Here is a 13,795-nt window from a genome sequence, read left to right as displayed (position 1 = left end):
GAACTTTTCTTAAAATGTTATCCACTACTTATCTCTTATCTGACCCCTCGATATAATTACGTCATTAATTCTGTGCAACTCTGTCAGCATTAAGCACGATTAAATGGCCCATGAGTCCACGCAAGTATACTGACTGGAGCGAACATAAATCACCTGAAGGATAAGACCAACAAAAAATGCAGGTCTCACTATCTCTTGGCACCGTGCATACTCCGTGTTACACATTTGCAGCAACACAATATGATTAGCCTCTGCCAAGCGTGAGCAAAGTTGAAACGCTTCCATCAGCAGAGCATCCACACAAGTCCAGGGGCAAACTGTGCTGGGATGTGTGAGAGTGCGCTTCCTGTTTAAAGGGCTCCCTTGAGCCAGTGAGCTGAAGAGCTCTGGAGATGCACCTGTGTGCCTGTGAGTGGTACTTGACCTGAGAGGATTTTGGCAGCATTTCCAGCAACACCAGATGAATTTTCTTTGTTCTCTACTGATGAAGTTAAAACCAGATGCTTACAGGTTAACATTTTCCGTTCGAGGCATGCTGTGCATAGACTGTAAAGCAGTTCTCCCCTAATCGCTGGCCAGCCTGTGGATGTGGCAGACTGAAAAAGGACATGTAGTACAGCGTGACCAACAATACTTGTTGGCAGGCTAATATGTCTTCTCAGTAGTGCTTAGTGAAAGTGTGTGGTGTGGACTAAGTAGCTGCTTACAAATATCAGCTATTGGGATGTTTTCAAGGAATGCCACAGAGACCCTTTTTTCTGGGAGAATGGGCTCCTAGGAAAATCAAGCATAAGTCTTAGCTTTTAGTAACTGGTTTAAACGCATTTAACTGTCCGTCTGGACATGCCTGATGTTGATAAGGCCTTCCCTTTACGCGGTTCATCAAAAGCAACAAACAAATGTTCAGTTTTACTAAATGGGTTTGTTCGGTCTATATAGTATATTAAGGCTCTTTTGACCTCTACAGTATGAAGAGCCGTGTCTGCAACTATGTCAGGATGTGGAAAGAAAACTGGAAGTTCTATTGACTGGTCAAGGGGGAAATGGGAGACCACCATAGGAAGAAATCTGGGGTTAGTGTGAAGGACCACCTTATCGCTATGAACCTGAAAGAAAGGTTCTTCAAGGTTAATGTCTGAAGCTCACTAACACGCCTTAGTGATGTGATAATGACTACAAGAGCTACTTTCCAAGAGAGAAATTGTAAGGGACATGACTGGAATAACTGGGCCTCGAAAGGGGAGCTATAAGTCTTGAAGACAATATTAAGAATCCATTCTGGGGTTGAGGGCACCTGGGAAGGAATTACTTTTGAGCTCCTCCATAAAAAGCTTCAATGACTTGAATCCTGAAGAGCGGCAATGCCTATTTTGAAGATATGTGACTACAGACACCAGGTGTAGCTGAATGGAAATGAAGGCTAGACCACATGCTTGAATGTGCAGTAGATAGCAAAGAACATTAACTGTCTGCCGGGGGGGGGGGGGGTGAGTCAATGTGCTTTGAGAAGCAGTAACAGACAAACCTCTTCCCTTTTGGCAAAATAGCAGGCCCAGGTTATTGGCTTGCATGCTTCCGTAAGAATGTTCATGCATTCTGTAGGTAGACTGATAATTCTAGGATTTCAGGCGTCAGAACGCAAAGTTGAGACTCTTGAGGTCTGGATGCCCAATTTCTCACTGGTTCTGCATGAGAAGTTGTGTCCTGCTGGGGAGCCTCATGTGCAGAACCAATTACATTTTGAGGGGGAGTAGTGAACCAGGGTTGTCTGGCCCATGTGGGGGGACTAGGACAAAGTTGAGGGAGGACTGCAGTGGCTTCCAAACCACAAATTGAATGAGGGGGAGAGGTGAAAAAGCATAGGCAAATATCCCTGACCAGTTCATCCATAGTGCATTGCCCACGGTCTGTGGGTGTGAGAACCTGGATGTGAAGTATGGGCATCTTGCGTTTTCTGGTGTAGTGAAGAGGTCCAGGTCCTGAAACTCCCATCAATGGAAGCAGTGAAAGAGGACTGTTGGGTGGAGTTCCTACTCGTGGATTTGTTGCTGCATCCTGAGAGCCGCTAAAATCTTTGCCCACTCACAAGAGGCAAACCATCAACAGGTGGATCCTGTGGTGGAGTGTCCAGTGTCAGATGAATGGAGCTAACAGGGAAAGCTTAGGGGAGCAAGTGCCCCCTCCTTCTCAATGTAATCATGTTGGTTATATTGTCTGTCTGTATGAGGACTAACGTGCCCTGTATGAGGGGAAGGAAGGCCTTTAAAAAAATTAAAAAAAACAGATGGAAAACTAGCAGCTGCAAATAGTTGATGCAGGTCTCTCTGGTTGGGACCCCAATGGTCCTGGATAGTCAGGTTTTGTAGGAGCACCACCCAGAGGGTTGCATCTGTTGTGACTGATCTTCAGAACTGGGGTGAGAAACAGCATGCTTAACAACGTGCTGTGTTGCACCACTGCAGTGAGCCTTGTGTTTGGGGAGTGATCAACACTAGATCTTCCGAATGACCCTCTCCGAGACCAAAGATGCAAAAGCATTCCTGCAGCAGGCGCATGTGCAATCATGAGTGGGGTATTATGGTGATGCAGGATGCCACTATGCCTAGGAGACAAATGACTGTCCATACTGATTGTCTAGGGGTGGGTGGGGGTGTGGGTGTTGTGTATGTGTGGAGTGGGAGGGGGGGAATTTAACACAAGGCTTCATGGGACCACAGATTCCTCATATGGCCTGGAGACATCGAAGGGGGAGGATTATATACACTTCCAACATACACCTTTTGGGGAGGCCTTGCATAGACTGCTGATCTCCAGATCCTTGGTTTTTGCCAAAGAATTTAATGCCCTAGGTGCCTCTCCCTTCACTACATTTAATGGTCTTCAAAAGGGTAGTGAGACTGGCTACTTGTTAGTGTCAGAGGACCTAGCAAAGTGGATACTTGACCATTATGTCTATTTCAAGTATTAGCAACCACAACCCTCTCACTTTAGTGTTGGACCTCACAATGACAGAGGAAAGGGACAGCAGGAGAACCTGGACCCCTGTTATCTGGAAATGGGGTGTCCAGTTAAAATGGGAGAAAATGGATAGGGACACCTTTCTGGGTAAACATGCGTGTGATAACAGTGAGGCATTTAAAGTACTCTCCCAGGAGAAGGGGGACACCATAAAACATCTCTAATGCTTTAAGAACTATGTTCTGCAGTGGACAAGGGGTTAAAGCAGTCTAAAGTTTCAGAGAATCCCCCACCTACAGGTTGGTTCGATCATGCCTGTACAGTGGCTCACAAGACAAACTGGCTCTTTCTACTAAACCGCACAAAAAGATATATAGTGAATGCCAGAAGAAGCTATAAATCTACCCTGGAGGCCAGGAAATCTATCCTGAGGGAAGAAACTTGGGAGAAGCCATGAAAAGCCTCCATCTTGAAGGATTCAGCACTGTTCTGGAAGGCTATTAAATCAGCCTTTCTTTTCAGGGTATTAGAAACCCTCCATAGATGTAATCGTTACAGGGAAGGCATTGGTTGCCCACTATAAAAGTATACTTAATCCAGATAACAGAGCCACTACCAAGAGCGCCCTGACAGTACCACCCCTAGATCCCTTCAAAGGTAACATTGCACTGTGGGCCCTGATTCTGACAAATGTTTTTAAAGCTTATATTGTCGGAGGGCGGATCTTACACACATGGAAGGAAGTGGTAGTGGTTCCATCTTTAAGAAAGGAGACCACCATGATCGTCGCTACTACTGACCAATTCTCTTAAACAGCTCCCTCAAGACCCTTGGAAGAATTTTAGCAAGCAAGGAGGATTGGCTGGAGGAAACCACAACCTTATCTAGAGTCCAATATGGGTTTTTGCCCAGGCAGGGGACAGTCTAGAAATGCTTGAATATCCAGCTGGCCATTGGCAAGTATGTCAATGTAAGAAGAAGTTCCATTTACCTAGCATTTATGGACCTCTCCTCAGCCTTTGACAGTTAATAGATGTAAGCTCTGGGGGATAATGGCAAGGATGGGAATTGACCCAGCTATAATTGGCTTGTTGCAAAGGATGCACTGAAATTGTTTGATTAGAATCAGGTTTGGAATGGAGGGTGAACTATCCCTAAATTAAACCATCTATGGGAGTCTGACAGGGGTGCGAGAGACCCCTTATTGTTTCTAATTTATACCTATCACCTTGAACTGAGCATGTGCAAAGCAGGTAAAGATGTCCCCCCCAAAGCAAAGTCAAGGGCCCTGTCCATTTTATTGAAGGGTGATGCAGTCCTCATTTTAAGAGCTACAAGTGGTTTACAATGTATTTTAGCCTTTTTTTTTTTAAATAGTTTTATTTGGGGCGGGTGGCTCGATTTACAAACCAATCACAGTAAGTCCTTCACTATGAGTATTGATCCATAACAATGTTAAAACTAGAATATTCCATCTGGGTGGTACAGCAATTCAAAAGGTCAAGACTTAATTATGTAGGCATCCCGCTTGACCAAAATTTCACTTGGCAGTCTATTCCCTAATAGGGTCTTCCAGTCCCAAAGAGCAGTAGAGGCGATTTTTACCTATGCACGCTGGCTAGGGCAAAAACCAGTGCACGACAGGATTAGCACTTACAAAACAAGTGCATTTCCCTAGCTTCATATGGAGCTGGGGTGAGGGGTACAAAGGTGGTGGCCCTCTTAAGTAGGTTGTGAACAAGTTCCTAAGAAGACTTCTTGGTGTTCCACAACTCACCCAATCTTATGTGTTACTCTGAGGTGGGGCTATACCCCCTGGAGGACAGGGTTAAGTTGACCCCTCTGCTGCTTTGGGTTGGACTTTGGGGTAAAATAAGGGCTTCACTTTCAAGAGATGTTCTGGAACATTGTATCCACATGGATCATGCTTTGGCAATCCTCTGAATCAATTATTTTAAGGAGGGGTTTATGGACCTGGGTTCTGCAGACCTATATTCCAACCTGAGAGATATAAAACCAACTATGTTGTCCTTGGTGAAATAGGCATTCAGGGACAGACAGTGTAGCATCCACCAGGCAAACTTTGGCAAACTAAGCAGTAGTGCCAACTATAACTATTAAAACATTGCTGGGTTGTGAATTGCATTTAATTAAATTTTTGATGCAAAAAAGTAGGTTTTTGCTTACTAGGTTTCTTTTAATAATCTTTTATTTGCCTTTCCCAATGATGCTGATTGGAGTACACCTTGCCTAAATGCCCTTGTGATAATTCATTAAACACTATGCACTTTACTCTATTTTGTCATTTATATTCTCAACCTCGGAAGCGCTTTCCAAGACCAATTCTTTGTTCATCCAAGATTAGATCTCAGAGAAGTGTTGCTTTACCTGCAAAACCTATGTGAATTGGATCTATGTACAGCAGTGTTAAAATGTATTTGTTATGCAATTAGGATCAGAAATCTTTGTGGGGCTATCTGGTGAATGTTTCTGCTATATGAACTACTGTGACCATATGAATTTAATTGATATGTCATTAATCACATTTTTTTTATTTTTATGTCGTTGTATGATTGCACTCTTATTCTGTGCATTAATGGGATTAGCCGAATTAATATTCTTTTTTTCAGACTGACTGCCTGTTCTGAGACATGTTGATTTGGCTGAAAAAGAGGCAGCTACACATGGAAGGACTGAACTTTTGCCAGTTGCTGATCGCATTGAGGATGGCTCAGAAAGGGTTGAATTTGAAGGGGTTGTAGATGGGATTTTAGTGTTCATGGGAAAGCCAAGTTAGTGCAGGAGGTCTATTGTGACTTGGTCTATGCATGGCATTGCGGTTATGTTGTGCTCTTGCCAATCGGCCATTTAAGTTAATACATGGATGCCCTGTCTTTGCAGATGCTCTGATACTACTGCAAGGTTAGAGGTCTTCAATCTGGAGGTCAAGCCAGAACTCTTCGGGCAAGAAAGCATTCTCATCAGCAGCCAAATGCTCAGGATGATGTTTTCTGCCGAAGTACTGGATTTCAGAGGCTTTGAGTAGCTCCACCGCTCCTGTGCGACATCGAGGCAACTGGCCCGGCGGTTTCTAAGGGTCTTCTTTGACAGAAAAGACAGACGTCAAAGGGGGCTTCATCGTGCTTGGAAGAGCGGTGAACATTACAGACCTAGTGGAGGTCGGCTGAGGGGCACTTTATCCAACAAGAAGCGCAATATCAAAAGGGCGCAGTATGGTGAGAGCAGAAGGAATGGAAGGAAAGAGGCCCTAACGGGCAAGGCCCAACCAGGGACCAAAGCCAATCAGCGAACTGTCCCTGAAGGTAACTGGAAGCATCAACCTGATACAACAGGAAAGGGGAAATGCGATCTCATACAATACAGACACACACAGGTACAGTGAAAACCTAAAGGATCACTACAACTACGTCGATCTGGGGCACAGAAGCACAATTACGAACCAAATGGCAGGAAAAAAGCAAACTAACCATGAAGGCAAAGACCATGCTGTAGGAAGCTGGCTCTTTATATCAAAATGAGACATACTGGTCAAAGAGTCCACAGGTTCCCTTACTAGGGACAGGGGCTTGCTCTAGCAGTCCCAAAGGGCTCTTTTGAGGGGTAGTGTGATCGAGCAGGCTTAGGCTTATCAGAGGTGTGTTAGACATCTGCAAATACACACATTCAATGAGACAACAAGGAGATCCACACCAATTTACAAACTAAGTATCTAGGCACCAATATCAATAAGATCAGGTAAGTACGATTTGCAAGAAAAATCTTCACAATTTTGAAAAATCAACAGTGCAATTTCTGGAAGCTGCATTACCATCTTATGGGGGAAAAACGGACTGTAAAACAGGTACAGTACAGCAATTTACAAGGCCAATATCCTGGACTTTAGTTAAGTATTGGGCAAGGGGCAGGACCACACCAACATGTCACACCAGGAGGCACTGGGGCAGCCGGGTGCAGAGGTGTAATGCGGTATCAGGTGCCCAATGTTACTCTAAGGGGATCAGTCTGGTCGAAAAGATGCTGCAGGTGAAGACTGGGAATCCAGTCAGGAAGAACTAACAAGTAGGCTCAAATCTTGAGAAGTTCAGGAATATGCCAGGGCCTCTTCTCCACATACCAGGGACAAAGGGTGCAGAGGTGCTTAGAGGCGTTGGGTTTTCTCCACCTGGAACACTCGCGGTTAAGGGCCCTGTGGGCAGAGGCTGCAGGCAGTTTGAGTTCACAGTGGGCAAGTCCAAGGTGGCTTTGTCTCTGGAGGGCAGAGGGACAACGTTGACACAGTTGGTCCACTTGAATTCAGACGAGCTGGCACGGGTGCAGTGGTGCTTTCAGGTTTCAGGCTTTCTGTGGTCGAGTCCTCGCAGTTGTCTTGGGGTGCCTGCAAGATGCAAGGAAGCAGCTTCACTGCTCCGCAGGAGTTCCTGGGTCTTTGTTGCAGGCAGACCTCCCAGGCTGCCTAAGGCACAGCAGCTTGGAGGACGAGGTGACTTTGTAGCAAACAGCAGACAGGCCGGCAGGGCTGGGGCCAAGTCAGGTGCTTCTTCCTCTGGGTTTGCTTTTGCAGCTCTTGGGTGCCCTTAGGTCAGCAGAAACCTGCTTCCCTGGTTCCAGGGGCTTCCCCAAATAGTGAATTTAGGGGTGTTTCAGGGAGTGTAGGGTAGTAGCCAATAGGCAATTTACCCCTGGGGTCATTACACCCCCAATACGACCATTTCCTGAGGGAAGTGGGAATAGCCTATCCCAGAGTTCCTAATCTGCAAACACCAACACCAAGATAGATTTCTAACTGTTGTGTTCACATCATGCAGCTCACCTTAGGGGTGGGACTGACATGAGGAGTGGACACCTCTCTGAATACTAAGTTTCCTACCTGTCTCGGTGTAAAATGAGCTCTGGGGGCCAGGGATCGGCATCTCCTGTGAGAAAAGCCAGATCTGTATACCAAGGGCGGAGGGCTTTTTTGAAGACCCCTGCCTTGGAATGCAGATTTGCAAGTCATCCTGTTGGGAGGGGTGTGTAGACACCTTTCCCAGAGCAGACTTGGGTTATGACCCCCTCGAGAGCAAAGGCTCGCTCCCTTGGGGGCCGGGAGGTGGGGTGAGGGATGGGTCAGTCTCATATCTGGTGGTGGTAAGATGGCTAAAAATGGTCAGTCCACACAAGGGGAGATGGCAGGTTTTCAGGGGCACTCTAAGGTGCCTTCTAGGTTCATGTATCAATAAATCCATCACTGGCATCAGTGAGGGTATATTAATATGAGATGTTTAATATCAAACATCCCTACTTTCGGTTAAGCCATTTAGTACCTGTGGAACTTGTGGTGACTAGTGTCCAGCACATGTAACTAAAATGGCTATGTGTATGAATCAACAGACCTAGCAGGGGCATATCTGCTCCTGCAGATATGCCCTCACATGTAATAATATGCACCCTGCCTTAGGGCCGCAAGGTCTGTTATAGGGGGTGACATATTGCATGCAGTGTTTAGGGGTCATGGCACAGGCTGTATGCCACGTTGAGTTTTAACTTGGCTGCACCAAGATGCATATCCTGCAATGGCAGTCTGCATTTGCAGGTGAGGGGTCCCGGAGAGTGGCACAATACATACTGCAGCCCTTGGGGACCCTCTTTGATACCCATGCCCTAGGTGGTGTAAGGGGGGGGGGGGGGGCAAAGGTACTGCCAACTGTGTCACAATAGCACAGTTGTAGGCAAGAGACCTGGCACTGAGGACCCGGTCAGCAGGAAGCCAGTGCATTTTCAGTTAAAAGTCCATCAAATACCAGGCAAAAAGTGGAGGCGACCATGTCAAAAGGGGCACTTTCCTACACATGCACATTGCAAGCAAGAAGTGAGGTCATACTACCTTCACGACTCGAGAAGATTTCTTATAAGAAACTTGCAAACATCCAAGCCCAACACTAGATGGCAGCAGTGTATCTACAACCACACATGCCTTGAACAGATCTTTCCAAACAAGCTCTGAAGCCACTTCAGTGCTACTTGTTTATTTTATTAAGAAGCCAAACATGATTGATAAAACGGGGCACAATTATTGAAGAAAGGTTTTAAAGCATACTAGAAGATAAGGTGGGTTTAGTGTCATCTGAAATAAAAAAATTAAAAAACAGGAGCTGTTGGAGCATTGGAGCAAGGACTGGTATCTGCATGGAGACTTGTAGGAGATTTCTTGGCAACTCACCCTGTGGTTATTGTAGTCGGCTGTTTTTCATGATTAGTTGTCACTTGGCAATTTAAGAGTGGTGAGCATAATGCTGGCTTCCAAGTCATTAATAAAAAACACTTTCCCTTTATTATAGCTAAGGCCATTGAAATTTAGGAGGGTCAGTAATGCAACCAAACTTCCAACATAGTACAGAAAAGTTGCTTTAGCTAGGTTCTTTTACATGACATATTGGCATACTAAAGACATGAACTTTCAAATATACTGGTAACTTGTATTGGCCTATTTAAAAATGTACATCCACCCAACATCATCTTATCTTTCTTTCCTTCTTATAAATTAGAGCCTAACTTTGACCTTGGCATACTATGAAATTTCCCTGCAATGTTTTACAGCAAGAGCCGCATAACTAAAAAGTCAGTATTTCACCCAAGAACTTGCGGCTAAAAGAAATTCCTAGTGCACAGAGTGGTAAGGTACTATATATCCAGACTTAAATTTTGCTTTAGTGTCTGGCAGTTACAGAACCTTTGCGTTCCACTTGTACACCATACCTAGTAGCCTTTAGACTCCACAGCAGAGGCCAAAACCGTTATCCTAAGATTAGTACCTCCCATTTAACTGATTCCACTTGCTATTAACGTGCCTCCTTCAATCAATATTGTTTTAATCAATAATTAAGTTCGATTTCTTTTTCACATTAGCTTCATGCCGCTACTGCTTACTAATGCTGTTATGGGTGACATGCCACTCACTTGCATCTCAGTTGAAACACAGAGTCCCAGACACTTTTGTAGGATCGGTGTATCACAAATACTTCGATACTACAAAAACTTATCACAGCTCGGCTATTCAGCTAAGACATTCTTGGGACAAGTTAATGCTAAAAGATCATTTGGGGGGGGGGGGGAAATGAATATGCCTTATAAACCTTGCAACGCAGTCCCCCATCAGCCCATTTCAAATAGATGCTTTACAGGAAACCTAGAATAATGTGTCTGGTGTACTCTGACAGAACATCTTCCTGCTTCAAGCTCCACATATAGCTGTACATATCTAAAGATGAAGGAATAGCATACCTTTCAGCAGCTCAGGGTACTTGGTGTGGACCAAATTAGTCAGGTCTCCACCATCATCCAGGATCATGTTCAGTGGCTTGCCGTCCTTGAAGTACAGAGTTTGGTCGATGCACCAGATGTATTCTTCGTCCGTCTCCCCTTTCCAGGCATACACTAAAGAAAGAAGTATTCACCACGAAAGTGGTTATTGGTTACACTGCCCGATAATGCCTCATCTAGATAATGGCATTAATTCAAAGTCAAGTGCTGTGAACAATTTCCAATTACAGCAACATCAGCTCAGAGAAACCAGCTTACTTTATATGTAACCAGAACCAGGGCACACCAAGACAGAACACAAAAATCGAAAGGGCTGTATTCCACGCAGGCCATCACATTGGTTTCAGTACTACCAAACTGATTTAATCTACTGTATGCCGACAATACGGTCCTAATAAATAAAACCCAAGCTAGCCTGCAAACACTTCTTACCCAAGTAGGTGTGTACACTAGCATCAACAAGCAGATCAATTAAAGTAAAACGAAGGTTGCAGCAAAATAAGCTAGTGTATTTGGCTTCAAGATTCTGGAGAAATATTTATGTTTCACCTGCAGCAGGTGAGGGAAAAGTCGTGTGTGAACTTCTCCCCACTACTAATCAGCGAAAGAGCATATCTTAACTCCAATTTTGAAAGTTGTGGGTGCAAAGTTTATTCCTACAATCAGTTATGGCAGCACTTCAAGGGGGTCTAGATCTCTCGCTCTCGTTACCAAAAGCAGCATCACCTGCACCAGCTCGCTTGGAGTTGTAAAGCAAGATATCGCACGGCAAGGAGCGTTTCTTAAATGCTATTTCAGACGTAGGTCAATACAAGACCATTGCCTGAATAAACTGCTTTGGTTCCGGCTAAAGGCAGCAATATAATTCTTACTGCATGCCAATATATGGAAGCAGTTTAGACCAATCTCCAAGCTCCGTTTAACTTTAAAAAAAAAACAATATGAGAAAATGATCACGCTGTGCGGGCTGTCATAGGAAAACCACTCATGGCTGGACGTCATCAAAAGTTAGGCAACTGTCACTTTCAAGCACATTTCTCAACGGGTTATTTGAACTTCATTAAAAAAAACTATTACTAGATTGCATTGTCGTCTACTCCCCCTCGATTAAGAACAAATTACCAGAAACAGGCAAAATGTGCAGAAACCAAAAAAACAAAAAAACAAAAACAAAAATCAGAGGAAACGAATTCACTTGTCCTGTATTTCTCCGATTTTATTTACTACCAACAAAGGCGGTTACTTCGGCAACATTTTAATCAAAGGAATATACAAATATGTTGACAGTCAATAATTATAAGTTTAAATACAAAGGACCCTATTTTAACTGTTTGTTTTGTAAAATTTATGAAAATAGTGTGAATAATTTATATTTTCCTATGATTTAACTGTTCCTCCGTGTGTTTTTTTTAATACCCATCAAGTAATGATTTTTAGGTAAGCGAACATTAATAACTTCTGTTTGGCTACCATCGCTGAATAGGAAGCAAAAGATTTACGTGCATTAGTTCTTTCAGTAAGTTCCACTCTAACATTTGGGTGAAAGAAATCTCAGTACACTAGAGGTACTCACATAAGCAGGCGAGTCCCCCAACTGAGAGCTTTCATCAATCCTGCTTCTGTCTGAAGCCCAGTTACCATTTTAAAAGAAATTTGCCAAATGAACTCTGCTGTCAAGAATTCTGGGAGGCTGAATTTCAAACGTAATAGTTAAAAATTTTGAACTACAACACTTCAGTGGATAAAACGCTGAAAACCCCAAGAGTGCCAACTTCTACCAAGAAAGCAGCATTAATAGGCTTAACTGCACCCCTGCACCCTTTTGGGATTGCTTACAGCTCCTGACCTACTAAAAAGTGAAAGGTGGCCCAAGTGCCCAGGAACAGTATCTACGAACAGTACAGTATGAGGAACAGTATCTACGAACAGTACAGTATGAGGAACAGTATCTAGCGAAATCCCCTATGGCCTTAAAAAGAGTCCTTCATTTACAATAGCACCGACAGGGTAGTTTGGATTGATTCCTACACTTGGCTATCCAGGCAAAGCCTATATACGTTAAATCAAAGGAAGGCTTCTGTTTACACTGCTATTCTCATCACCACTCATTCTGAATTGCCTGTGGTTTTCCATGGCACACTATTGAGGCTAGAATACAACCTCACCAGACAATGGGCATGTATTGTTTGCATTCCTCAAGCTGAAGAGATGGCTAGTCCAAGCCCGTTGGGAATAATTTGGGATACCTTTAAAGCCTATACCTGCAGAGTTTTTCAGTGAGGCAGACTTCGAAGGTAAGTTGGAAAGGGAAGAACTGGCTAGATTAGAGCACGAAGTGGGAGGATAGGGCCCGGAGGCAGCTAGGGGAGGCACAGCTAAATTTAAAAATCAAGCTGGACACCTTCAAGAAAAAGTAGCTTTCCAGCTGTATGAAGCAGTTTAAGTATGGAGAGCAAGCAACAGCTTTTTGGGCATGGAAATCAAGAGCAGAGAGATCCAGGAATATTATCAAAGAGTTGATTGTCAACCTTTCGGGAAAGGTCTCCAATATGGATGAGGAAAAGCAGGAGCCTGTGGTCTCCCTTTTGTCTACAGAAACAGTATTTCCAGGCTTGTGTAAACAAGATGAATGGCTGAGGGGTTTGGAACTACCATGGCTTTTTGCAGAGGGCAGAGAATGCTTGGAGGCATAGATTACCCAGGGGTAAATCAGAGAGCACTTGGCCCACTCAGAAAAACGGGAAGGTGGCAGGCCACGATGTCATCCCTTCGAGCTCTATAAAGTTCTAAACGAGGAGGTGGTCCCAATATGAGTGACCTGATCAATTTGATATATCAGGCTAAGGTTCAGATCCCTGACTCCTGGAAGGAGGCTACAATCACTGATTAAGCCCACTAAAGATCCCAGGAAGGCAGATCTGAATAGTCCAATATCCCTATAAAAGCCTATTATAAGATGTTTGAAAGCATTTTGGCCAGAAGGATGGAGAAGCTAGCTACTCAATCCGGACCAGAAGGGCTTTGTGCCAAAAAGACAGACCCAAGAGCTCACTCAGCAGCTAATAAGGTCTATTGATTTAGCAACTACCTGGGGAGCCCTTTGGCAGTGGCCAAAATAGACACGGCAAAGGCGTTTGATCGAGTGTTGGGCCTATATTGGTTAGTGTTGTGTTTTAGTCCCTCTTTTATTCTGACTTTTCAGAGGCTTTATGAGAACTCTTCAGCCAGGATTCTACTCAACGGGTCTGTGACCAGAAGTTTTGATATCCATAGGGGTACACAACAGGGATGCCCCCTTTCATCCCTCATTTTTGACATCTCTATTGAGCCATTTGCTTGGCAGCTTAGAAGGGACGCTCGGGTCATCCCCTTCCATGCACACCACTATAGCAATAAGGTAGCGCTATACGCGGATGATTTGGTCATCTATACTTTGGACCTGACTCAGAATCCTGAGAGTGGAAAAACTGTCGGAGGAATTGGGGGCCCCATTTGGGGCATTTTGTAAATACCTCCA

General features: G+C 44.3%; 1 protein-coding gene across 1 annotated transcript in view; it reads right to left on the bottom strand.

Moving 5' to 3' along the window:
* The window catches only part of AHCY (adenosylhomocysteinase), a 124,734-nt gene that overhangs the window by 68,270 nt on the left and 42,669 nt on the right, over nucleotides 1–13,795 (bottom strand). The window contains exon 4 of the mRNA XM_069243818.1: nucleotides 10,240–10,392. Within this exon, the coding sequence (XP_069099919.1) occupies nucleotides 10,240–10,392 (153 nt within the window). The remainder of the gene's footprint in view (nucleotides 1–10,239; nucleotides 10,393–13,795) is intronic.

Source organism: Pleurodeles waltl, chromosome 7, assembly GCF_031143425.1.
Source record: "Pleurodeles waltl isolate 20211129_DDA chromosome 7, aPleWal1.hap1.20221129, whole genome shotgun sequence".
Classification (NCBI taxonomy): Eukaryota; Metazoa; Chordata; class Amphibia; order Caudata; family Salamandridae; genus Pleurodeles; species Pleurodeles waltl.
This window is presented reverse-complemented; position numbering and strand designations above follow the sequence as displayed.